This window comes from Micropterus salmoides, unplaced genomic scaffold (assembly GCF_014851395.1).
Source record: "Micropterus salmoides isolate LMB-PRFRI ecotype aquatic unplaced genomic scaffold, ASM1485139v1 Ms_hic_scaffold_21, whole genome shotgun sequence".
Classification (NCBI taxonomy): domain Eukaryota; kingdom Metazoa; phylum Chordata; class Actinopteri; order Centrarchiformes; family Centrarchidae; genus Micropterus; species Micropterus salmoides.
Window position 1 is genome coordinate 8,975,752 of NW_024041262.1, and position 26,805 is coordinate 9,002,556.

At 39.6% G+C, this 26,805-nt stretch overlaps 1 protein-coding gene and 1 long non-coding RNA gene across 3 annotated transcripts; one reads left to right on the forward strand and one right to left on the reverse strand.

The window, feature by feature from the left end:
• The first annotated feature begins 8,552 nt into the window (after positions 1-8,552).
• Positions 8,553-18,247, forward strand: LOC119915846. The gene is made up of 4 exons (XR_005447013.1): positions 8,553-9,755; positions 11,397-11,429; positions 16,144-16,195; positions 17,577-18,247. It is a non-coding gene; the product is annotated as an uncharacterized LOC119915846 (long non-coding RNA).
• A 2,105-nt stretch (positions 18,248-20,352) lies between these two features.
• On the reverse strand, positions 20,353-26,794 carry xrcc6 (X-ray repair complementing defective repair in Chinese hamster cells 6). Of its 2 annotated transcripts, none has more exons than XM_038736089.1 (13): positions 26,719-26,794; positions 26,101-26,232; positions 25,687-25,799; positions 24,484-24,625; positions 23,888-24,139; positions 23,540-23,726; positions 23,146-23,332; positions 22,689-22,857; positions 22,251-22,412; positions 21,882-22,011; positions 21,517-21,617; positions 21,290-21,406; positions 20,353-21,034 (listed from the first exon to the last, which is right to left on the reverse strand). In XM_038736089.1, exons 2-13 carry the CDS (start codon positions 26,171-26,173, stop codon positions 20,835-20,837), a joined length of 1,833 nt encoding a protein of 610 aa, XP_038592017.1. In that variant the 5' UTR covers positions 26,174-26,232; positions 26,719-26,794; the 3' UTR covers positions 20,353-20,834. The 2 variants fall into 2 exon arrangements, with proteins under 2 accessions (XP_038592017.1, XP_038592018.1); XM_038736090.1 differs by having other exon boundaries at positions 26,676-26,761.
• Positions 26,795-26,805: the final 11 nt, after the last annotated feature.

The following is a 26,805-nucleotide window of genomic DNA, read 5'->3' on the forward strand; positions in this document are numbered from 1 at the left end:
ACCTTCGTTGGAAACTATGACCTGGATGACTGAGAATCTTCATAGACATCTGCATGAGATCTACTTTAAATATAAAATGCTCAATTTTTAAATTCCAAATTGATTTCCTCTTTGTGTATTGCCCATTAGTGAGAAATGTCTGTTATAAAGACATCATCACTTTTTGCTGTAAGATGTTTCTTCCAATGCAGCAGCTTGTTATATAAATTTCACTTTTTATTGTAAGCCAGTCAGATGTGTATTGAGTTGAAACACATTTGTGACATGTCCCTGCTGAGTTGTAAGTTGCAAAAAATCCTGGTGATTTTGATACCCTCAGAGGATAATATTTTTTTGCATATTTCTACCTAGTAAGTACTTATTTGTTATCAAAATGTAAGTAATTTGTGTTTTGAGTAAGATATATGATAGAATATCAATTGAATTAAAATATTGTTTCTTTTTAAATAAAAATATGAGTTTAAGCATGACACCTGCATCATCAATGCAGTAGCTGTATATTATGGTTCATTGCTGCAACACATCCTCATACCTAAATGACAAAATAGGTTTATTGTCAAGTGTCCCAAAATTACATACTGTATATGGCTGTTGGAAAGTCAAACGACACATTTGACTGTAACCCACAACAATACACATGCACATTTCCAGTATCAGCACAGAGAGGCTGCTGATCGGCCGGTGTCGTGCCAAGGTAGGTACCACAGATAGAAGGCGTTCCCCCGACAGTTGGAGCGCATGCATTCAGCTGTGAAGGAACTTCGAGTTCAACAAAGTAACTGATAAATATAACATGTAGATTGTTTATTTATCCTTTTAGTATTGTTGTTTTATCAAAAAGGTTTTGCAAAGCAAGCTAATGCATGGCTTCCAGATTTACATTTACATTATGTTGAACTTTATATTATATAGCAAAATTTTTTTGCAATAGTCTGACAATGATAAAACTGACCACGGATTTAATCACTTGCTCATCCATGTTACTGTTTGGAAGCTAGAACTAGACCCTAAAATGTGACACTGTAAAATCAAAATAAATGGAATCAGATTAACATCTGTGCATTATAGAGGGCGGATACGTTTTATGGCAGAATGCATGTCCAGCCTGGTAGGACCAGTACTGTAATCGCTTTGTGTGTATGAAAATTTATTTGCAATGCAATATTAAATGATTACGATACTAATCCCCTTCCCCTTTAAGGAGGGGGATTCTGAATAGTTTCCAATAATATCTAAAGGCTATCATTTGCAATGGAAACGTGGATTACAAGGACAAAATATTGTCTACAATGCTGCATTCATGTGTTTGCTGATCAACTAATTATTACTGTGATCTTGATTTTACAGTGTTGACTCCGTAGCTATTGGTAGGAGCATCTTCCTTAGAAAAGATTCATAAGGTCATAATGTGACTCATTGCCTTTACTGTACGCATACCGATCATGCTTACTGTCGCGCAAAGTATAGATAAACGTGGTCATTAGACATTTTTATTGTTTTTATTGTGGGCCTACAAAACCTCTGAGGCTCAGGCCTAACTGCAGGTTAATGCAGGCCTGCAAACAGTAACATGGATGACCAAGTGATCGACTCCATGGTCAGTTATAACATCGTCAGACTATACACTGAATTTATTTTTACTTTTAAGTATTATTACTGTATTTTTAACTGTTTCCAACTGTATAAGCGGTGGACAGTATGTTACTGTAGATTTTCAATGCATTCTGGGAAAATATTACTCTAAATCTAAATACAGTAATATTAACAGACCGCGAAAACCACCACAAACCTCCATTTTGAAATGAAGGACTGTCATCGATTTGAGAATGTTTAGTTTGACACCAGATCTCAATTTTCCTTGCAGCTTTGACATTAGACTGTTCAGGACTGGACTGGATGCAATACGTTAGCGCTGATATTTTATGTGACATTTTACACAGACTCTTCAGTTGTAGCTCTGAATGTGGTGAGTGCAGTTCACTTGTATAAGACCAAATTTAACGTTACAAGAGGCTGTTGAGGGATTGCTGTGTCTGTCTGCTGACCCGGCAGCTGCTTCATAATTAATATCTGATAAGTGGTGAATCTTGAAACAAAAATTGCAGTAACATAACGTTAAGTTAATTGAACTTTCTATTTTATTTAATGGAGCTGTAAGTTTGGGTGTGGAATTAATGTTAACATTAAAGGGGCATTATGGAATTTCCAGCGGCCACTCATGTTGCGGTTTTAAGATTGCAACCAGGCGTGCGCTCGTACACGTGCTCGCTTGAACTCATGAGCGAATAGAATCCAAAACACAAATCACTTTCATAGAGAGATCTCGCAATAAACACAGAAACACCTCACCTAACCTTATCCCCAACCAGGTTTTTACTAGTCTATATGGCCAGTTATAGCTTCTCCAAAGAAGTAAGTATTTTCAGAGAAATCCATTTATACATTGATTGCTGACTGCCTACAACATTGTTAGACTCTCAACTTTAAAACAGATCTATTTATATGTATTAATATATACACACCTTGAGAAAAACACCACCTACTTCAGAATCCTGATTGTGGATTTCAGCTCAGCGTTCAACACAATGTCCCCTAAGAAAATGATCAGCAAACTCAGCACTCTGGGTTTAAATACAACACTCTGCAACTGGATAGTGGACTTCTCACGAACGGGCCCCAGTCAGTTCGGATTGGCGGACTCACCTCCACAACTCTAGTGCTCAACACGGGAGCCCCCCAGGGCTGTGTGCTCAACCCCCTCCTGTTCACGCTGTACACCCACGACTGCATCCCCCGACATGGATGAGACTTCATATGGGGAGGAAATTCATAATCTTGTAGAGTGGTGCTCAGAGAACAACCTACCGCTCAACGTCAGCAAAACCAAGGAGCTGCTCATTGATTTTAGGAAGAAGGAGATAAAGACACACACTCCTGTCGGCATCAGTAGAGCTGAGGTGGAGCAGGTGAATAGTTTCAAGATCCTGGGAATCGGCATCACAGAGAACCTGACATGGTCGTCTCACATCTCCACTCTGGTGAAGAAAGCTAAGATACGACTGGATTTCTTGAGGAAGCTTAAGAAGACCAAATTCCCACGCCAAGTCCTTGTCAGCTTTTACAGGGGAGCAACAGAATGCATCCAGACTGGAAACGTCACTAACATGGGATGTGCACAGCCCAGGACCGGAGAGTTCTGCAGCGGGTGATTAAAACACTCAGAAGATCAACAGAAGATCATTGGTACCCATCTCCCGAGCATCAGTGATATCAGTGAGGTGAGGTGCCTGCAGAGCCCAAAGGATACTAAAGGACAGTTCCCACCTAGCCACAGCCTGTTCACCCTGCTGCCTTCTGGGAAGAGATATAGAAGTTTCTGCTGCTGCACCACCAGATTGCAGAGCAGCTTTCCCCCCCAAACTATCAGACTCTTAAACTCTAGTTCATCCTCAGCACTGCTCCAGTGATGATAGTTTATTTCTGTTGCCATTTTTATAATTAATTGTTTCCTGTCTGCTATGTAGCAGAAGGGAGTTATAAAACTCAATTTCACTCTACAACTTGTTATATTGTGAAAATAAAACCTACCTACCTACCTAAATGTTTGCTTTACTGAGAGAAAAAATGTGGTTTCTTGTTTATACATTCTTGATTCAATAACACATAATGTTAGCCTACAGAAGGCAGAAGCCATATGTTAGCTTGCTTTGCAAAACCTTGTTGATAAACAACAATACTGAAAGGATAGATTAAACAATCCACGTTATATTTTTCATCTACTTTGGTGAACTCGAAGCTCCGCTGTCACCACTGAATGCTTACACTCCCGCAGGCAGGAAATACTTCCTTTCAGTGGTAACTAACGTTAACTTTGCACAACATCTGTCAGCTACTGAACCCAGTAGGTTATAGACAGTACCTGGCACACAGGTAATACATGTGCTGAAACTAAACAACAGTGACACAATAAACAATATGTGCATATATTGGTGCATTGTTGGGCGGCACGGTGGGCCAGTGGATAGCACTGATCTCACCCCGGTTGCAGCACTGAAAAACAAATGTGAACTAATAAAGCTGACTCTGCGCGAATTAACCCAGCAGATGCGACCGGCTTACACAGGGATAGTAATAAAGTCAGTCTTGCGCAGAGGTGGACGGCCCCGCCTCACTGTCGTGTCAAATGAGAGGATGAAGAGGGACTATCCTTCTAGGCACGAGAAGAGAAAGAAGCTCAGTGAGAGTGAAGTGCAGGAACAGCAGGCAGGTAAACTTGTGTTCGCTCCTCTCAGAGTCTGATGTCAGCAGGTAACAGTAACAGTAGCCTAATGTTCAGTTAATGTGTAGCTGCTGTGAATTTCTGTCTGTCTGTCCTGCTAACCAGCTGAGAAGCGCAGCTCTTGTCTGTCGTGTCTTGGTTTCTTGCCAGACTGTGACAGAACAATGTTGAGTAAAAATACAACTATTTATTATGTTTGATAACGCAGACGGGCCACAGTGTTTATAAACTGCAGCTCGGAAAAGATGACCGCATTGCACGTGGAAATGCGTTCATATTCACGGCCTAAAAAATTTTATTCACGCATTCCAGCAATAAACATCTGTGAACCAGTCCAGACAGGATGTGAGGGCACTCCTCATACATCATTTTAAAACAAGACAGTGAAGTTTATTTCCAACTCTGGACTAATGCAAGATGGGAAGCAGTGGATTTGCATTACATTGACAAGGGCTTTGCTTAAGTTTGTCAGTGGAGTAAATTGGGATCATCAGCCAGTACAAGAACAGACTCCAGTCAGCCCAGCTGATCCACATCCGGCCTCAGTCAGTGCGAGCACAGACCCGGTCCGGACGTCTTTAGCGGGTCCCACAGACCCAGGTGAAACACAGGCAGCCTCAGACATTACCAGCGCAGCCAGAGATGAACAGCCAGCATCAGACCCTAACGGAACAGTTGCTGCTTCACCAAATGACCCGGCAGACTGGCCCCCGGTCTTAACAGACTTCATGAGGACTGAGTTAGTGCGCAGAGGTCTGTTCAAAGCAGCTCTGGACTTTTCTAGAAGAGGTTTCTATTCAGGCTAATTAAAGAGGGAGGACTGTAGTGAGAGCATTGTTGTGTCAGGTGTGACTGTGCAGCAGCTCTGTTTTTGTCTGTGGCCGAGTGCTAACGTAGCTGCTAGAGCTTTGCAATATAAACATGTGAAAACTGAAGCCAACCTCGCTCTGTGTGGGACTGTGAGTTGCACTTTATCAGAGGTGCAGACGTTAACATGTGGATTTTTGATGAGATTGTGAATTGAGAAGTGTTTCAGTTAGTTTTGACCTCCTTGTCCAACACAACCCGTGCACATGCCCAAAGTCCAAAATGAGGTCGGTCTGAAGGGGGAAACTACTACAAGAGCAGAACACAGGCTAATCCTCCCACAGTATAGGAAATATCCACTTGTACTCTTCCTTATTGTGATTCACTGTAACTTATAATGCTGTCTGGAGTGAATTTAAAAATAAATACTGTGTATAGATTTTGATGTGTAGTACTTTTGATTACTTAAGTATATTTTAAAACCAGGTACTTTTTTACTTTTACTTGAGTAACTTTTTTATGTGGTATCTGCATTTTTACTTAAGTAGGAAAATCGAGTACTTCTTCCACCACTGTATTTACAGCAATAAGCCAAAATATTACATTCAGGCATCATGCCCACAACATGGGACTTACATAAGTTTGCATTAAGTTAGTCAACTCTTATAATTTCACAGCACAAACGCCCACTTGCTCATCACTCTCTCAAGATAATTAATCAACATCCAACACTACGGAATAACGTTAATAAAAACACATGCTTACCTTTCTGTTAATTAAACATCTATATAGCCTCAGCATCCTCTCCCCTGCTTCTTGTTCTGGCAGCTCCGTGTCCATTTAAATAAAGCACTTTTAAATCATCTATTAACTTTCTCCTCCACCAGTATCTCTCCCTGATTTAAAGTTCTGTCCATCATCCTGTCCGGTCCTCACGCTGCTCACGTCTGCTTGCAGGTGCAGCTGCGCGTTAGCATCGCTGCTAACGTAACTTTAACCTTCACTAGCTTTGCTTTGCTCCGAATTTGATTGTTTTATGGCGATTTAATAAGTTAATAAGCTCATGTGCACAAAACGCCAAAGCTTCAATTGATTAACGTATCTCTCTCCCCCCCCCTCGCTCCCCCTCCCTCTCTCGGTCCACGTAAGTGGACTGGGCGCGTTCCATTTCTGTTTGGGCCGTCTGCCGTAAGATGGCTTGATTCCATTTCAAATTTCTGCCAGTCGGCCGTGAAATGAATCCAAAGGCCACTATTTCTGTTGAGAAAGGGTGTTTTACAGCCTGTGATTGTAAAATATGATGGTGCTCATTTAATTGTATATTTCTAACAATATCTGGCTGAGGATATTTACTTATAAAATCACTTTTGCTAAGAGAAGGGGTCATCAAACTGGACTTTTATTCCCTTATGTAATCCCTGCACTTGTCACATATACCATATATATATATATATACATACATATATCACATATCATCAGAATGGGCTTTTTATTGTGCATTCAGCCCCCACGTCACATTTCATTTCTTATCTTTATATATTTTCTACACATAATTTATTTGTCCATAGCAAATCCTATAATTAATTTGTAATGTCAATATTTCATTTCTGTTTTATTTCCCATTTAAAAATAATTTATTCTGTATCTCATTGTTATTACCTTTTATTTTTATTATTCTGTGTTATGCTTACTCTAGCTAACAGAACAGATTATAATTGTCATGCTGATATAAAATCTTAAAACCAAGAATAAATACATTTACAAACCCATCTTCAGGGTTGTGTAATAGTAGTCTATGCAGTATTGGATGACCTGTAAATAAGAATGAGTTGGTCTTTTTAGCCATAACCCAAGCACTTCAGGCCTTCTTTCAAGCCTCAGATTCGTGCATCTATCAGACCTGTTTTTTTGCTGAGCTATTGAGCTAGGCTAATGAATTCTGATCTGTGAAACCTAAATGTCTCTTAAGGAAAAATGTAATGAAGCCAAGATCTATCTAAAGCAAGTAATCCCAGGGTAAGAGAAGAACAGCAGAAAATAAATCTAAAATTGAGAGTTGTCTGTAGAGACCAGCAAAAAAAAGAGTCAACTGTAAAGTAATAATTTGATCTGTGATCTTTTTTATGGTAACCAGACACAGCTTGGTGACAGCTTACATAGGGAGCTAGGAGAGGAGGGGAAAGTTTATTTTCAGGAACATGATTTGAAAAATTTGACCTAAATGATTTATGAATTTAGTTTTTCCAACACACAGACTACTTTGTGTTAATTCACCTCAGCTGTCTCCACACTGGCCCTGCTCACAATATTTACACATGTGGTTACAGCACTGTGACCTGAGAGGGAACATGAAAACTTAAATATACATGCTTTTGGAGGACAGTGCTTGGACAGATATTGCTACTGTGTTTAACAAATAAATGTTGTTTCTTGTAACCTCTTATTCATTAAAACACACACATACAATAGATGGTGAAAGCGTGCACAGCTTTAGTTGCCTCAGCAGCTACAGGGCAGGGATACAGTAGGCCCAGAGGGTGTGATGTTCAGGGAGCCACTGGAGTGAGCGGCAGCTCCACCTGTATTTGGACAGATCTAACTTTGGCAGCACTTTGGACAGCTGGTCACCAACCTGTTTGACTCCAAGGAGAATCCTCAGTGTCCTGTCTGGTGTTCCTGGCTATGCTACTGAATGGGACAAGATAGAAGACCTCAGCCTGTCAAATACTATGGTAGTCACTGAGCAGCCTCCACAGCCACATCACGCAGCTCGGTCACACGGACATGACCTCTCTCCTGGGTCCTCTTTGCTCTCCTAGTTCCTCAGTGGTACCTGTAGCTGGTCTTAGAGACTCTGTGCCTACACAATAACTCACCAAAGGAAAATTATGGCCTGCATACTAATGACTAATGACACTAAGGATTGCCTTCGTTCCTTAAAAATGGTTTTAGAGAGCAGGGAGAGTTTTACAACAATCATTTTTGGAGAAAATCTTTACTATGATCCAGGATCATGTCCTGTTTTACATAAGATATAAAAACATGTCAGTCACTGAAATGGCAGCTCAGGTACATTTATAATGGCACCCACCTCCACCCTCCCAACCAAAATGATTCACATTTGTTACTTTGTAGATTATTTGATTACATTGCAGGTGCTTGCACAGAGAAAAGCAAAATCCAAGAAGAGATATAGGTGTTTCTTTAATTTCTCCTCAATAGAAAATATTTACTTTTATACTAAGGTGAGACCAAAGGATTTTTTCTCCTACGTCTTAAATTCAACTCAGGAGAAACAACCACATATCATCTCATTTATATCTTCCTCAATCAAAACAAGAGATCTCTAACTGATCTTGAATAAGTCTAATTTAATTTAAGTACCCTGAACATTGCACCATATGAGACCAGAGAAAGAGCCAAAGAAACCTCACATATGATTCCTGTAAATGTTAAGTATTTTCATTTTAGGGGCTTTATACTTTTGCTCCCCTACATTTTTAAATCCTGTATTGTATTTATTGCTGTTTATCTGAACCCTATAAAGTTACTGAGATGAAGAAAAATAATTATTTGTCAATGAAAATATTGCACAACTTTGTTACAGCCAGCATAACTGGAACACCAACCACTGATGTTTGGAGATTAATTCATTAAGGACAGAATGCATGCATGAACTGAGGTACTACAATGTCATACAGAATGAGCACTTTTACTTTTGATACTTAAGTATATTCACTATGACTATGGAATACTTTTATACCTTTTTGAGGACTTGTGATAAATATCTATTTCTACTTTTCTTGAGTAAGGGACCATTGTACTATATTTAAAGTAACTATCAGCTGGATGGTGCACTGGAAAAGTTGTTGCACTTAAAACAGAAGGTACAGTATTCAAAATGTGCTCAGGGCATCCTTTTTTATCTCCTGAGGACAAAAAAGAGCCATTAATAAGACTGAGCAAAGCATCTCCCTCAAGTCTCTTCCTATGATGTCTTAGCCAGAACCTGGGCAAATGTGGAGGGAACACAGACAGTTCTCCTGACAGTGTTGAGGTCCCCCTTAAACCTCCGCTGCCCCATATACAAATACACACAAAGTGGCCTGTACAGTTCCACAGATTCAAGACTCTCTAAAACCACCATTTTTCTTTATACGTCTAAAATTGTATAGATTTTGTTACTAGCTGCATTTCAGATTTAGATGAATAAAATACAGTCAACAATTAAATTACGGTGTTTGCTTATGGTACTTTTATACTTTTAGTTAAGTAAAATTTTAAATATATGAAATTTTACTTCTAACAGTATGTAAAGCCTGGTGTTTCTACTGTCACTGATAAATGTGTTTCTTGCTTTATTTTAAACACTGTAGCCTGTAACACAGGCCTCTGTGTCAGAGCTGAGAAGTGGAGAATATTGTGGTGACTTTGCAGCCTCTCGGCTCAGGCTTAATTAATGGGCCATCAGCGGAGGGACACGCCCCCCTGCACCTGGAACTTGCCCCCCTCCCCCAACCTTTCAGCAGCGCAGCAGAGAGGAGCAGAAGAAAACAGAGCGTGGCCGGAGTTTGGAGAGATTTGTTAGCAGGAGTTTGGAGAGATTTGTTTGAAAAATTTAAAGACGAAGACTTCATCTTAACCGACGCAAGAGGCAATTTCAGAGCAGGTAAGATTTATAGATATTTCTGCTTCTTGTCAAATGATGTTAATGTGCAATATTATTTTGAATGGAAGAAAACAGCAAGCTCTAACTTTAATTGAGTGGCTCCAGAACCGCTCCAGTCAGATCTCCAGCACACAATTGATAGGTACATGGTTTAACATGATGGCAGAAGTGCATATTTAATGGATTTAGTGCAGATGCAACAGAATAGTGCTGTTAAATTGTAAATATTTTTTCTGTGTAAATAACAATACACTTATAGGCTACTGTGCATGAGGCCGTATTTGCTTTGCGACAAATCCCAGTCTGTTTTTTCTGCTGCCACAGCTGCTTTTAACTCCCCTGTTACTGTCAGTAACAATTCCACCTCGTGTTAGATCCATGCAGAACTATCTCTGGTGTGGTTTTTAGTCTGTAGTAGTACCTTCTTCTTTTAACAAATCTTCTACTAATGCGAAGTAGACAATGTGCTTCCTGTTTATACCGGCACGCGCATGCTCAGTGTAGGCTATGTGGACGGCCACTTCACGTATTCAGAGACAGAGATCCATTCTGTTATGCAGATAAAATGCTGCTGGGGACGGAGATCGTTTTTGGTTTAAATCTCCTTTTAAACAGAAACGTAGTAGTGCGGATGTGGCCCAAGACAGGTGAGCCAACATTACACCTGAGAGAGGACACTGAAGTAGATGTAACACAGTCTTTTTATTATTATTTTGATCCCAAAGCAGCTCTGTTCTCATGGCTTATTGTGTGAAAATTAAATATTTATCAGCTACTACTTGATTGATTTAGTACCCTTTCCTATTGCCTGTCTCACTCCCACCTCTGTGACTGTCTGTTTAGTTAGTGGAGGGAAAGCTTCTGACAGGGAGAGCTGAATAACAGTTGCCACCATAAAAAGAAGAAAACGTGATGTTTCCTGACAACAGTTTGTTTATAAAATTAGGTAAAATCTGCCCGCAGCCTGCAACGGATTTTCAAAAAGTAACACTTACTTTATAAAGTACACCTGTAAAGTCTTATACAATCCATTACAACAGTGCTGCCACAAAGTCTACTTTAATGATGCCTTTAATCAGTTTTCTTTTTTGACACAGTCATATAGGTGTTAAGTGAATTAAATTTTTTAGCACTGAGGTCATAGTTGGTGAAAATGTTGTACTGGACTACATCATATTCAGATGTGTTTAATATTCCGCCCTACTCATATATATAAACAGGGAGAGCAAAATCACCTTTCAGTGTAACAACACCTTGAACTATAGGCTTAGTAATAAACAGAACTGAATTTACACATTCCTGACAAAATGGTCAGAAACTGAACCTGTTGTACAGAATTGCAGTAGATTGTACAGGTGTCCTGAATAGTCGCTACTGAGTATAAAGCAGTATCTGGAAACAAAGCACAAATGGCACATTGTCTCACTGGAGACTTGAGACGTAACCTCGTATTTATGACAGGGTGTCCAATTCACTTAAAACATGTGTTTATTCTCTCTCTCTCACTGTGTAGAGAGATGTATTATATGATATGAAATGCAGCAGTACTGTATCACTTAATATTACTACTACACATTGTTATTTTTATATTTTGTTCAGAGTATAACATGACATCATTTTCATTATTCTCATTGGTGTTAGGTCCAGGAAGAGATCGCTATGAGTCAAACACAGGTATGTGCCTTTACAAACTCTTTACTCCATCCTGACACTGACTTCTTTCTTCACTGTAAAAGTAGTAGTAGTTGTGATTCAGCGTTAAAGCTGACATTTTTAAATGAAACAATATCAGCTGCAGACCGATAATATAAACAGGAATTTAGGGCTCGGGCAATTCGTCAACATAGTCGATCCAGTGTTGGCAGGATTCCCCCGGACAAGCTCCAGCTACAAGACCGTGCCTTCGACCATCTAAAGTTTGGAAGTATTTTAGACAGACAGTCTCTGTGATCTGAGAAAAGCTTCACTGCAGCACAACTGTCCACGAATACGTGAAGCAGCATGAACACGTGAGCGAAAGTATCCTGGAGCACTGACGGCAGCACCGCAAATCCTATTTACTTTCTGTCGCCACACGAGCATGGCACATCATCAGCACAAGGACACGTAGTATTTCTTAATCGCTTTCATGTTAAAAGTAATTTTTGCCCCGCTGCTGTCATTGTAGCATAACGTTACACCTCAAGACATCGAACGTTCGGCCGTTTCATATTTTCTGTTTTAATTAACGGCCACATATGAGCGAGAAAACAGCTGAAACTAACATTACAGACGATCTGTGACTGTCTGTACAGTCTGTGAATCCTTTCAATTGTTTTCTTTGCCCGACACTGATGCAGAAATACATTTGATTATCATACTGCAGTACTCAATATTGAAATTAATCCATGTCAAAAACATTAAAAGTTTTAAGTAAAGTAGCCTAATAATTAATGTCTGTTATTGTTGTTATCACAACACATCAATGGCGTGGAAATTTGATTCATTTTAAGATTTGCTGCTATTCTTATTTTTTATATATATATATATACACACACATTATTCTAATGTGCTTCATCAGGATGATTAAAATATAGATTTATTTATTAGGAATGTTTTTGATATTTATTTTGGATAAATTGGTATGTTAATCGAGTAATAGGCAACTTTTTTCCTTTTAGAATACAGAAAATTAGTCGTTAGATTAATTGGGTAATTGAAAAAATAATCGTTTGATTAATTGACTTGAAAAATAATCGTTACGTACAGCCCTAATCAGAAATTGAATATCTGCAGGCTTAGAAGTTGTGATTATTTTACAGTACTTAATCTTAACGCTGTTCCTGAACTTTAGCTGCCAGTAATCTTACTGCTAACATCAGGCGAGATGGATTTATATAGCCTGCAGTGGAAAAGCTACATTTTACAAGGGGTTGGGGTAAACAGCTGACTGAATGGGATATTGCTCAGCACTGGGGATGTAGCGATTGCTGGATTTCACTATTAACCGTGCTTTAAAACGTCACGGTTAATTAATCAGCGTTTCCCACACATAGGGTTTACTTGGGCGGGCCGTCCAGGTAGATTAACAGCTGCCCAAGTAAATTTGGCGACCCATTTTACAATTGTTTTAAAATAAGTAAGTAAAGGTAATACATAATAACTTATTTAAATAATGTGGCAGGTTGTTGGGGAATTAAATATAATTGTGACACTTACAATCAATGCTGTCGCACTGAGATCGAGCTTTCAGTACAACATAAACAAACAAAGCAGGTGTAACCGACAGCACCGCTGCGCTATGAGGCCTATTTTCAATGGCTTGTGCCACGCCAAAGCTTGACGAGCTCGCACGCAAGCAGCAGTCAAAGTAGCTGAACTTTTGCGCTGAACCCAGCTTCCACACAGTGCAAATCACTTCTTTTGTGAAAGGTTCTTTATGGAAGAACGTTGTCCTCTGCCGACCTTCAGTCACTGAACATTTAACATCCTGTTGCTTCCTCCTGTCTGTGCTGAGAAAATGTTGCAGGTGTAAAACACTAACAGAACATCAGGAGCTTATAAACTTCCAGAACTGTGGGCTACCAATTACCTGCATTTCAGTTATTAATAACGCTGCATGAGACATGTTCTCAATTTTCATCATTGAACATTCATCATCATTTTCACTAAAACTTATACATGTGGATGAGAGTTGATGACAACAGTTCAGTTTATTCCCCTCCCCAATAACAATTTCCCCTGGGAGATAAAGTTAATATTCCTCTTATATTAATAATAATACTTAAATATTATAGTTTTATAATTGTTAATGTAATATTAAAAACCTACTTAAGTAATTACTAGTGTTGTTAAATTAATTAATGCATAATAATCATGATAATCTTGAAACCGTGATTATTCCTCTGACTATAATCGTACCAACAAAATCTGTAATCGTTGCATCCCTACTCAGCACAAGCCAGTCTCTCGTGTTTCAACAGTTTCATTTACCAGTCCTGACCAGCACGCATGCTGTCACCGTGTACACGGACTAAAACTTCTAGTGAAGTTATGGATGTTATATTATGACATGTTAGAACAGTTGCAACATTTTGGTACGTGTGCTTATTCACTTTCTCGCCAAGTGCTGGATGAGAAAAGTAAAGGACTGTCATGTCTATTCACTAAATATGGAGTTAGAGCCAGCAGCCAATTAGCTTTAGATAATATAGATTTATTTATATTTAGCATGCACACTAAAGTGATTTGATCTTCTCAATAAACTCTCAGAAAGAAAGACAATACATGTATTCCCCCAAAAAACTATTTCTTCAAGGTAAATTAACTTTTACGTTAATTGTCAGTTATTAACATAATTTATTTGTATTATTCAACACTATACTACTAAAATGACTATGTAAAAAAGCCTTTGTCCTGAGCATGAACTCAAATCAGTCCCTGCTCGTTCTGTTCTCTCAGACAAAAGTTGATGGCAGATTTCTTTTTTAAATGAAAGTAGAGTCCCAGGCAGAGACTGCAACTTTTTGGCCAATCCTGAGAGCAAGATGTCAGTGGGACTGCAGTCAGTTTGTTGCTGTGCCTTGTCAACTTGCAAAGTTGTAGATACCATGCAGTTCTTGCTGCGACAGTCGTAATGTGGTAAAACGTTGAGAGTGGATGACAAGTAAACGACCTACTGAAAAATAAGTGGAGTCTGTTCAAAGATGTCAACAGTTTATTAGTCAAGATTCAATTCAGTTACATACTTGTCAGTTTGTGTACTTTGATTGTATTAATAAAGCAAATGGAAATAAGTGATTATTATATTGGTTTTAATGATTAGGTTGTTATGAATGTGGTCTTCATAAAGTAATTCTATGGAACAAAAATTTTATACCCACAAAGATACATTGGGAATTATTATTGTTATGTAATCATAGCACCCTAAATTGTGACAGATATCCCAGCCCTATCATCAATAGGGATGCAACGATTACAGATTATTGTCAGAGAAATAATCACGGTTTCACGATTATGCATTAATTTTCACTAGTAATAACTTAAGTTGATTTTTAATATTAAATTACATTAACAATTGTGTTTCTATATATATAAGTATTATTACTATAAGAGGAATATTAACTTCATTTATTCCCCAGGGGAAACTGTTAATAAGAGGGAAATAAACTGAATTGTTGTCATCAACTCTCATCTAGACATCATTCATGCAGTGTTATTAATAACTGAAATGCAGGTAATTGGTAGCCTACAGTCCTGAAAGTCTAAAAGCTCCTGATGTTATGTAGTGTTTTACACCTGGCAACATTTTTTCAACACAGATGTAACGTTAAATGTTCAGTGACGGAAGGTATTGAAAGGACTATGTTCTTCCATAAAGAACCTTTCAGAAAAGAAGCGATTTGCGCTGGGTTCAGCACAAAAGTACTTCGACTGCGGCATGGCGTGCTGTGCGCGATCCTCTACACAGCAACAAAGTGCCCTAGCGCGGCGCAAGTCGCTGAAATAATGGGCCTCTTTCTGTGCGGTGGGTCTGAAAGGTTACATGCTGCTGTCTTTGTTTACGTTGTACTGAAAGCTCGACTCTCACCGCTACGGCATCGATTGTAAGTGACACGTTCAGGTTTAATTCCCTATACCAACTAAGGTGGGTCTCTGACATTGACAGCTTTGTGTTGGAGAGATTTGTGCAGCGCTGTTCATGAGAGACGGAGAGAGTGAGCGAGAGATGTTGCGCGAATATATACACTGTAGAAACAGTTACACCTTTAGAAGAGCAGTTGATATTCAGTCCTCGTATAATTATTAGTGTGCAATTATCTGATTAATCCTCTGTCAGTACCACAATTTCCACGGACGGTGTTTATACTGTATGTGCAGTCATTATTTAAAAAAGGCCTAACAAAATTAGCCGAGTGTTATATAAAAAAATCTAAACAACACTAACAAGTATGTGAAATATGTTTAACAAAAAGAAAATGAAGAAAGGAAAGAAAATGCTCGCAAAGGAGGTATTGGGTGTGTAATTGCTCTAGTTTTAGTATAGTGAAAATGGTGTAACTGATCCATACAGGCCAGTAACATTGGAAGGTCAAGACAAGTCATTTTAAAACTCCTTTTATTCACCGGCAGTCTTTGTACTCTGCAACTTGGGTTTTTATTAGAGCACAGAGTAATAATAAATGACTGTTGCTGTTTTTCACAGGTGAAAGTCTCACTTTCACCTCCACCCCACACACAGTGAAGAGAGGAAGACCAGTGGATAATATGTTTTTGGCAGTAAGGATGCTGTCCATTTAAAACCTGAAACACTTTTCAACTCTCTAACAGTTAACAAATACAGAAGGATGCAGCCTTACCCACACTATATAGTATGAGGTGTTACTTTTTGTATGCTCTTGTTTTTCAGATGGAGGTTCTGACCCCTGCGCTGAGTTAGAGATAAGGAGAACTCACTGATGGTGAGTTAAATTGCTTTAATTATGAAATATACAAAAACTCCTGCCTTTGTTTCATACTTTAACTCAGTCAAAAGACAAGTAGAGTACTACTTTACTCTTACTGTAAGTGTATGTGTACTTTTGTTTGAGTGTTTGTTTGTAACTCTTTTCTAATTTATGATGGTCAGTGTTGGGCAAGTTACTCAGAAATTATTATATATTACTAGTTATTACTCCTTTAAAGTATTACTTTACTTATTACTGGGTGGGCAATATTAGATTGTGGACGATTAAAATGTCTCCACGATCTATCTTTTCAGAGAGATCATTACTGTCGTGCTACAGATCACAATCTATTTAGTTCTGTCTGCGTCCTCTGCTGTCTACTAAGGCAACACAGTAACTGTTGGGCCTCATAAAATAACATTAAAGTTCCCCGTGTCCCCCAGCTACTCTGTCTCAACTCTCTGTGATTTACGGAGGTTGCTGATGAACAGATGTGTTACTTGTTGCTAAAGTAACTGCTAAGTGCCATTAAGTAGCTGCTGTGATCTTATAAGCTCAGTTAGCCTAGTGGTCGTAGCTGACTCAGCCCGGACTGGGAGCTCGCAGCACCTGGGAGTGTTTTGTGTTTAACGTTACACCTCTACTCAGGCACTGGAGGTTTTAGGCCTCAGCAAGCGGCGCTGGTTTGGGCACCAGAACAGGAGCCAAGCGTGCAACGACACCGCGCTCAGCAGCCTCCCAGTAAACACTGTATGAACGGGACCGAACACAGACTTTGGACAAGTTTGTGCAGCGGTGTTCACGAGAGAGAAAGAGAGCGCGAGCCAGGAGGTGCTGCACGAATATTTGCTCCTCAATACAGCTCCTCGGTCAAACATGATTTTAAATATGCCTAGTAAAAAAATTTTTAAATTAATGTGGTGGTCAGCGTTGACAATTAACCAAATTATAGGCTAATTATGGGAAACACTGCTTTCACTACCACCCTGCCTTTGCCCCCAAACAAAGCATCTCTCCCGAATTATTAACTAATATCGTATTCACAACCGCGAGTATGCTATGGTCTTTACATACGGTACCGCTGAGCTGCCGCACAGTCGTGGATTCATGTCAAGGACGGTGCGTTTAGTAACGAGTTTTTTAGAAAAGTAACTACACTTCACTTTACAATTACACTACTAGTTACAGGGAAAAGTAATATTATTACAGTAAAGCGTTACTGCCCAACACTGATGATGGTAAATATTAAATGTGTTTTTGTGACCTTTAACAATTAACCTTTTTTGTCCCATGGTAAGAGAGTTGCAATCATCTGTCAGTTCTTGGTTGTCACATTTAATTAAAGCACTTGTTTCATCGACTAATAGGAAATGATGTTTGTCTGTTCCTGTTGTAGATGAGACCCCCAGGCTTCCACAGAAGAACAAAGTCAAACATGAGAGAGCAAGAGAGCATGGAGTGAGGTAGAGAGAACTGCGATGTAGAGTGCCTGGAAAAAAGGACTGTGAGCAATGTATACATGGAGAAAAGACCTTGGCTCAAGGGTCATGGAAAGATGTCAAACTTTGTGTACAACACAATTGTGACCCTTAGACGAAGCGGCGCTTCACGTATTCTTAAGAATTCAAAAGCCAAATGTTTTTGCCATTTACAGTCTCCTACTGAACTACTGATTGATAATAATCTGAAATTAATCTATCCTGGACCATATAGTGTCAGATGATGTACTGTAAAAAGGCAAGACTAGCCACAATAAGCTAGTGTTCAGCGTTCCTAAAACTCAAAACCAGTTGTAAAAAATTCAAAGGATTATTTTGTTTTCATTGTACTTTGCAAGACAGTGTTCCTTGTTTTCAATTGATTGTCTGATAATATCAATTTTCTTCATATTGGCCCTCACTTTAATTGGTGAATTAATAGTAGTTATGATACAGTACACTTTACTGTATTTTTTGAGTTGTACAAGAGGCAATAGTTTGTTTCTGGAATAATTTATTTCTGTTTATGCTTAATAAACAATGGATTTGGGGGTGGTGATAGCGCACTTCAATCCCCCACTGTGAACCATCCACTGTGTCCCTGAGTAAGACACTTAACCCTAGTTGCTCCAGAGGCGTGCGACCTCCGACCTCCGACATGTATAGCAATTGTAAGTCACTTTGGATAAAAGCTTCAGCTAAATGAATAAATAAAATGGATTTCTTTTATATCCCTGCAGCTTTGTTGAAAGTTGTATATGTGGATTGCTCAAGTTATATTTACTTTAGTAAAGCAGTAATTGACCAGTAAGTATGTATGTTTGTACAGCAGTCAAATCGATGGTCACCTCCATAAATTTAGGTATTCTGCTTATCTATGAATCTCAGACTGGGCAATTCTTTTTAAAAATGCCCATACTGACTTATTTTTACATAATGTGTTATACTAGAACATTAAAATTATTAAATTTAATGCTAAAAATAGAAGGTAGTTAAACTAGTCCATTCTGAAACGAACTCAATAGCGCCCCCTTGAAAAGGTCCCCACTCCAGTGGTAAACTGGGTTAAAAAAATTAAAAATTTCCTTCATGTTTTTTAAGGAACTGAGGTGGAAACTGGCATCAAGGTGCCACCCAGTGTTGGAATCTATCATGCATTTGTCTCTAAGTATAGTAGAAAGGGTGGTCCTCACTCCAGCAGTTAATTAACCTGGACCTCACTATGAGGCACGTACAGGAATGTGTGTGTGTGTGTGTGTGTGTGTGTGTGTGTGTGTGTGTGTATGTTATGTGTATGTGTGTGTGTGTGTAATGTGTATGTGTGTGTAGACATTTCAACATTTACATTCAAAGTAAAAACTCTCTTATTAATCATCACAGTCTCTTTCATTCCATTGTTTTTACATTGCAGAAAACTCTAGCACAGTTTTAAATGTGGCAGTTAACAAAGCTACTGCTTAGAAATGTGTTTCAAATCATTTATTACATAAAAATGCATAAAATACTTTGGTTAATAGTATAATATATAATTATATATAATATATAACATAAAGTGTTTTCATCCTTTGTTAATTTTCTCAAATTGTCAGAATGGGAAAGTTGAGTTCTGATTTTTATTTTGAAAGACTAACCGGGAAGTTGAAAAGATGTTGCCGCTAATTCACGTTGTAGACTATGGACGCCTCAGTCCAGACTGAACATTTTACATATCTAATGACATGTTTTTTGTTACCATGAAGACACAATATTATAATATAAAACCCACTAAGCCAGTAATTAACATCTCATTAAGTCAAAATTGTAATTGTATTGTCATACTATGGAAGTTAAAATGACAAAAATACAATACCGATAAAGTAGTGAATACATTTTTATGTCTTTAAATGTATATTTGATGAGTTTTTATAATTCCATCTTACCTGTAATGGCATCCTCCTTCTCACATTGACACTCCATTTCGCTGCAGTTGACGGAACTTCACCTACTGTCAAGGTTGCGAAAATTCGCGAGACCACTTCCGCTCAGAAATGTCAATATAAAAGCCCTAAACGTTACAACAGACAGGTTTGACAAATGTTTTGCAAAGTAGATGTCATTATACAAACAACTCCCTAAAACCACGAATAATTTCACGATTAAATCTCTTATTACAACAAAAGTAACACGCCTAGGTATCATTTTCACAGCATGTCAGTTAGTTCAGACCTAGGAAAAGCTCCATAATCGCTCCATAATCAAGCAGTTGTTAACATGTAGCAAGGTTTCAAGACAGGATAACAAAAACAGAAAACTTTAAATAACATTAACTGGTTTGTCTGTTTAAACCCATAACAATCGCAAAGTGTTGCTAAAGCTCCAATACCTCGTGTGTTGTCAAATAATCCTCCCACAGGAATGCCATCTACTTCCAGTCAAAACCTGATGCAACTCACATGAGGTCAAAGTTGTATGTGTTCCTGTCTTCCTGCTGCTGAAACCTTTGCCTGTGCCGGCCTGCCCTCAGCAACAGTGTGCCTACTTTATTGTACTGTGTGGAAAAACAATGCAGTGAGAAGGTCCAAGTATGCAGATAATGCTGCAGTCTTGCTTAGGAAGGGCACACCTTTTCTCTTGCTACAAGAAGAACTGGATATGCTGCTTAAAATGTACAGTATGCTGACTAATGCAGTAATTAAAATAAAACTACCAACCATATGCAGGGTTGTAAAATTCTTTATTAATGGAAATCAAGATTATTAACAAGTCTTACAATATAGTTTTGAGTATGTGACTGTATTCCAATGTATACAGGACATTTTCATAACCCACATCAACCAGTTTGAGTTTTCTTGATCACAAGAAAATGACTTGTTTTTTTTTTAAACATACAAACATTATTCATGTAATGTTGGAGTGACACACTACTTGCAGACATTTGCACTGAGCTGCACTGAACCATGCTGCTGGTAAAGCAACAGGTTTAACCTTTTCACTGAACATTGAACACAGTGTCCCGGTCTGCCCAAAGATTCACAGGCCACACAGTAAATGTAAAACCATTACCTGCTTTTAAAATGGATTGCAAACTTTTTAGAACTTGATTTGTGCCAAGCGCCTGAGAACATTTTTAGACAGAGACACTGATCTGGACAAGTTTGCCAGCTCATGAAGGCACAGGGAGTTGCACATTTAACTCCTCATGGGCCCAGCCGGGCTGTCAGAGCATCTATCAGCTCCTGCTTCTTGGTCCCAGTGGTCCTAACTCCAAATTGCTTACAGGCCTCCTTCAATACGGGCACGGTCAGCTTTCCCAGGGTGCCGTTCTGCACGTGGGCCCTCAGCTCGTCTTCTGGCACCTCAACTTTAGGCTTCTTCTCAGCTCCGCCCCCGGTATCAGCTGCAAGTTCATGCATGGAGAAAACATCCAGTCAAAAGAATAATTGGATCGTTACTGTAGTACCACCACAAAATGAATACAGCAGCCAGTGATGTATTTAGAAGTCATCAGTACTGATCAGTTACACGATCAAATCCCTGCAGATACTGTGTGTTGGGGAAGAACAATTCAAACTTATGTTACAAACAAGCCAAAACAACAAAGATACAGTAAAAAGCCACTTTGCTTATTTGTTGTTTTAAACTCAGCTTTAACCTGTTTTGCGTTTGGCAGCTGGTTTGCTCTCAGGGTTGTAATTGGCAGGGTAGACCAGATCTTTAAACTCCTCAACTAAAGGACCCAGACGGCGATCAATCTGGTCTATCTTTGGCACTGAGACACACAAAAAGAGAGACAGACAGGTACAAAAAGGGTGAAGAAACAGCAAGTAGTAGTAGCAGCCATGAGAGGAACCAGGATCTGTTTGTCTGTCTGCATCTTACTGATGAGGTCCTCTACGTCCTCTGGAGCCACCATATCCAGAGCCAGTGCCTCTAGGTTCCTGTAATGCTGCTGGATGACTGGATTCTCAAAAGCGTCACTCCTGCATTACATTACAAAGAATGTAAAACACGTTACAGAAAGAAACCAATTGAATAACTTTCTTATGAGCAGAGATCCCACTTGCTATCTGTCACCACAAAGTGTCGTGCTATAAATTACTCTAGTTTTTGTTAAATTTTGTTAAATGTTATGTCCCCCAGTGTTTTGCAAGGATTACAGAATTTATTAAAGCGCTCTAGTTCAACTGTTTTTAAGAAACCCTCTAAACTAAGATCTCTTTTACGTGCCGAACACGTGAAACTACCTGTACTTGAAGCGCAGCTTGGAGACAATCTCTTTCATCTTGTCCACCTGAATTTGTGAAGCCGCGGAGCACCGGGGGGGATCCAGAGTGCGTATGTCGTCAGCATACGGCAGGTAGATGACATTGAAACCTGACACAGGCAACAGAAATGACACGATGTCATAAAGCTTCAGTACACTACACTGACCTAGATGATAAAACAGTTGCCTATCTCATTGTTAACTAAACAGCTTTTTGTAAATGCTAGAAAAGCAAAACACAGTGGTAGAAATTAAAAAACAAACTAGTGGTTGTTGGCCTGTTAAGTTTGGGACTCTTTGAAATAATTAAACCCAGTAAAACTCCTGCTGAACCGCAGCAGTGTATTACCTGGTGGAGTAATCTGTACTTTCCCCTCGTCGACCTCCTCTTTCTGAGGCACCAGGGCAGCAAATCGAGGCGGGTAGTTTCGGCGAGAGATGCAACGGCAAAGAGCGAATACGTTCCTCTCGCTACACTTGGTCAACAGGGCAGAGAACAGACATGCGCTGCCTGAGGAGGAAAACACAGAACATATTACAGCTCTGCCAACAGAGATGACCCACTGGGATGTTTCATATGAACTGTGATTGATCTGGGGAAAGCCAGTAATGGTTTTTGAGTAATTATCACAAAGGCTACAACTAAAATGTGTGTTCACTGTCGATCAATCTTTTGGTCTATTAGCACACACCCTCACCTCACACTCTTTGGAAAATAATGTGAAATTTAATATTTCTTCCTGTCAGTTTTCAAGTCGATCAGGCGCAGACGGACAAACTGTGCTACCTTTCACCTCGTCCTCCTCGGGATAGAGGAAGACAGCAGGTCGGATGTGGTGGTGAAGTTTGAGCTTCTCCATAGGTTTAAATCCGATCAGAAAAAGTCCAGGGTCGTCAAACTTCTTGATGGCGTCCACCTCGTCCCTCTCCATCACGATCTGTTTCTTGCCATATGTCTACAGCAGACGAGAAATCAGAGAACCAACAAAACCACTGAATTAAATCACTGATAACCACTGAGATGTATGTCCGTCATCAACTAAATGCAGGTACAGTTTGCTGTAGCTGATACATTTTTCTGGTCAGTTAGTCCACAGTCATCATGCCATTCTGGTGGGTAATAGACCATAATTCAGGATGCATTACCGGTTAGTTATTATAAAACCTTACTTACAGTGTAAGACAAAAACACACTTTTATGAAACAATCAAACCAGAATTAGCATATATTAAGTCTGCTCTGACCTGGGCTTTCTTTATCTCACTGGGCAACAGCAGGCTGCCAGTCTGGGTGTGGAAGGTGCGGGTTTTGCTGCGGACTGGCTCGTTGGTTTCCCTGTAAAGTCTGATGGCACCTGGTTTCCGAGCTGTCACAGCAGTTGCATAAATTCCCACAGCTATGTTTATGCCCTCACCAAGACACAGGTTTAACCTAAAGATGGCAGAGAGGACAGGGTAGTGTGAAGAGAGAAAGAGGAGGAGTTAAGTGATTGAAAAGACACAAAGTTTAGCCGCAAAGGAAGCAAAACACAGAGTAAATAAGTAAAAAAGGCAAAAGGGAGTTACTAAAAAGCAGCAAGCAAGACAGTAAGAATAACTTTTATCTGTCTGGAAATGGACATGCCTCACTTATCTCTACCTGGCCATGGTTCTCTTCTTCTGCTCCTTGGCCCGCACCCTCTTCTGGAGGTCCTCCAGTTTGTCACAAGGCTCGAGCTGCAGCCCCAACTCGCTCTCGTCCTCAGGTGGACTTACAATGTCACGAAAGAAGGACGAGACATCGAAGCCGCCCGGTTTCATCAGATGCATTAAATCAATAATGACACCTGAGAGAGGGGGGACATAAATGCTTCTGTGTATAGCTTACTCTTCTGTATACTGAAAGTTGCATGCAAACAGTGAAGCTTCCAAGAGCAGCGTTTAGCTTCACTCCAAAACAGTATTACGGATTTTCATGAAAGAAGAGCAGCCTTTGCATCAGTCATACCAGTCTCTTTGAGGTCACTGGCCTTGGTGCGAGCCTGTCGGTCTTTCACAGTGTCGCCCCCGTGTGGATCGTCCCTGCAGGTGAAGATCATAAGCCGCTTGTGTGAGAGGCGTAGCTTGATGTCACTGTAGAGGTTAGCGCAGCACCACAGGGCGTCGCCGAATGACACATCCCCGCTGCCCATTGTCTCTTCCGCCAGTTGTGCACCTTTTTCCCCACGCAGAGCGTCCACTTCCTGTACTCGCTTTGCCCCTGTGGGAAGAAACAAGTTGGATATGTTTCACAATTCAGAAAGAACAGCTACTCAGATTCTAATGAAGGAAGAGTCAAAATCTGATCCAAATACCAAGTACCTGATTTAAGAGAAATTTCTTATAGTTCTTACAACTTGCATTGGTATTTTCTTTAATTGCTCTTATGTTTTATTGAAAAAAGCCTCTAATAGCTAAATTACAAAGTTAAATATGTTTTATCTTAATACATTTGAGGGATGAAGTCTGTACACAAGAATTGTGGCCACATTTGTGCTTGCAGCAAAACTACAACATTACAGATGGCATGTGATCATGTGTTAGTTTGAAAAGGCAGCGTGTTACCGGGCTCATCAAGATCGTGGTACACGTAGACATGCTTAAATGAGTTCCTGGGGTTTTTGCTCTGCTCCGTGCCATAGAAAACCAAAGCCATCAGGTCCCTGTGACTGCGAATGATCTTACTGGTGTACACACTGCGCACGACCTACAAGGACAGGACAGAGATACTATTAATAGACAAAAGGTATTCTCATGTCTCTTTTGCTTCAAATAACTTTAAAAAGGTGGTATTATGCTCAATTTCAGGTTCAAAATCCTATTCTGGGGTTGTACCAGAACAGGTTTACATAGTTTAATTGTCAAAAAACACCATATTTTTTCTTATACTGCACATTGCTGCAGCTCCTCTTTTCACCCTGTGTTGAACGCTTCGTTTTAGCTCTGGAGTGATACATCTTGTCTCTACAAGATCTTTGTTAGGAGTTGCACATGCGCAGTTCTAAGTTAAGGACTACTGGCCAATCAGAAGCAGAGAAAGGTCAGCGAAAGGCCGGTAAACAGCTTCGATTCAGCTGTAGGCTACATGTTGCCGACCAGGTTGGCAATTTGGACTGGAGCAAGAGTTTCAGAGTGGTGAGTTATTAATCTGTAACAAAAGTATCTTTCATCCATAAAGTTTTAACTGAGCTCCGTCTCTACATCACAATAACAACTTTATGTCATTGACTGCTTGGAGGGTAGCTAGTGTTTGGAAGGGAGAGGAGAGGTGTGCTGCAGCTCAGTGTTTTTCCACCGGTGTTTTTGAGGGCGTGTCGGTCAGCGAGCATTATGACACGTATTTTCATTGTGACATCACAAGAAAGGGAAGTAAAGGCTGGACTACAAACAAGCTGTTTTCAGGCAGTTCAGAGCAGAGCTTTCTGTGGGAGATGGGAACTCCCTTTGGGGTGGACTTTGGGCTTTTTCAAAGATAATAATATAAAAGATATATAACTCAATAAAGGAGAGGGGAAAAGCCAAAAAATTCATAATACCACCTCTTTAAGACTTTAGTGCGAAGTATTATTTAAGCTGCAAAATGCCTTTCATAAACTTTGCTGTCTCAAACTACACATAATGTTTGAGATAATTCCAGCACATTTCTTGCAGTTCCCAAGCGCATCCAAGTTACAACCTCCATTTCCATTACAGGGATGTTTAGTAGACAAACAAAAGAATTAATACACAACTAAGACAAAGCAAAAGACACTAAGATGCCCATCTTACCTGCATGGTTGTGTCGAAGTTAGAGGGCTGTCCATCTTCTCCTTTGATGAACATTTCCTTGGAGGCATCAACCAAGAAGACCAAACTGTCTCTGCCTGTGACTTTGTAATGACCTGACAAAGACAGAGAGCCTGATTTTTTGTTGTGTAGCTTTTTAGGGTTTAGACAATGTCTTATGACTTGGTTTTAAATGTTCTCTGATAACATATTAAACTCGTGTTAAATTACACGTTAATAACTGCAGCTTATAGCACTAAACTGCAGGTCATTATAAAGTGTGATCAAGTCAAAGATCCTTAACTGATGAAAGTGAATATAATAATGTGGAGAAAACTCTAATAGAAAGGATTAATGAACAAATCACATTAATTTATTTGCTCTTCAGGTGATGTAATGGGGAGGCTTATATCTAACCTCCAGACTGCTCTCCATCCTCTTGCTCTTCCTCCTCCTCCTCATTCTGGTAGTAGGATTTCCACTCCGCCATTTGTACAGCTTTGGCTCTGTCAAAGGATTCAGCCGTTCAGGACTAGGCAGGGGGCAGACCTGCATAAGGAGTAATCATACACAAAGCACTGAGTTAAATTTTTGAGTGATGTTAGATCATGTCTAACGTTAAATTGCCCTGCTCACAATCGGAGCTTATAAACTGTTTAAAACAGGCTGTGCAGTCTTCAACTTTCACAAAAGACGTAACTAACGTTACCTACGCAAATAAAAGTGTGGTGCTAGGCTAATCAGACAACAATAACTGTGCAAAGGACAAAGCAATTCACAAATATTAATACTGTTTAATTAAGATATTATTTATGTTTAACTAACGTTAACTGAAGTTTCAACTTTAACTTTACCCAGACAACGTTTACGTTAGCTAGCTAGCTTAGCTTGTAATTAGCCACTGTTCGGTATTTTGGGGTCACCGAGTTGACCAATGTATCTTTCTAATGATGCACACAAACTATATGGACTAAATGCATTACAACAATAACCTGAAGCAATATTAAATCACTAGAAGATCATTCCGCCACTTGCCGTGCTCTGCCACTCTCTGCCCACAAGCACACAAGTCCAGACTAGTTTCAATGGCTGGCGCGCTCAGGTACGTGAACGTGCACGCTG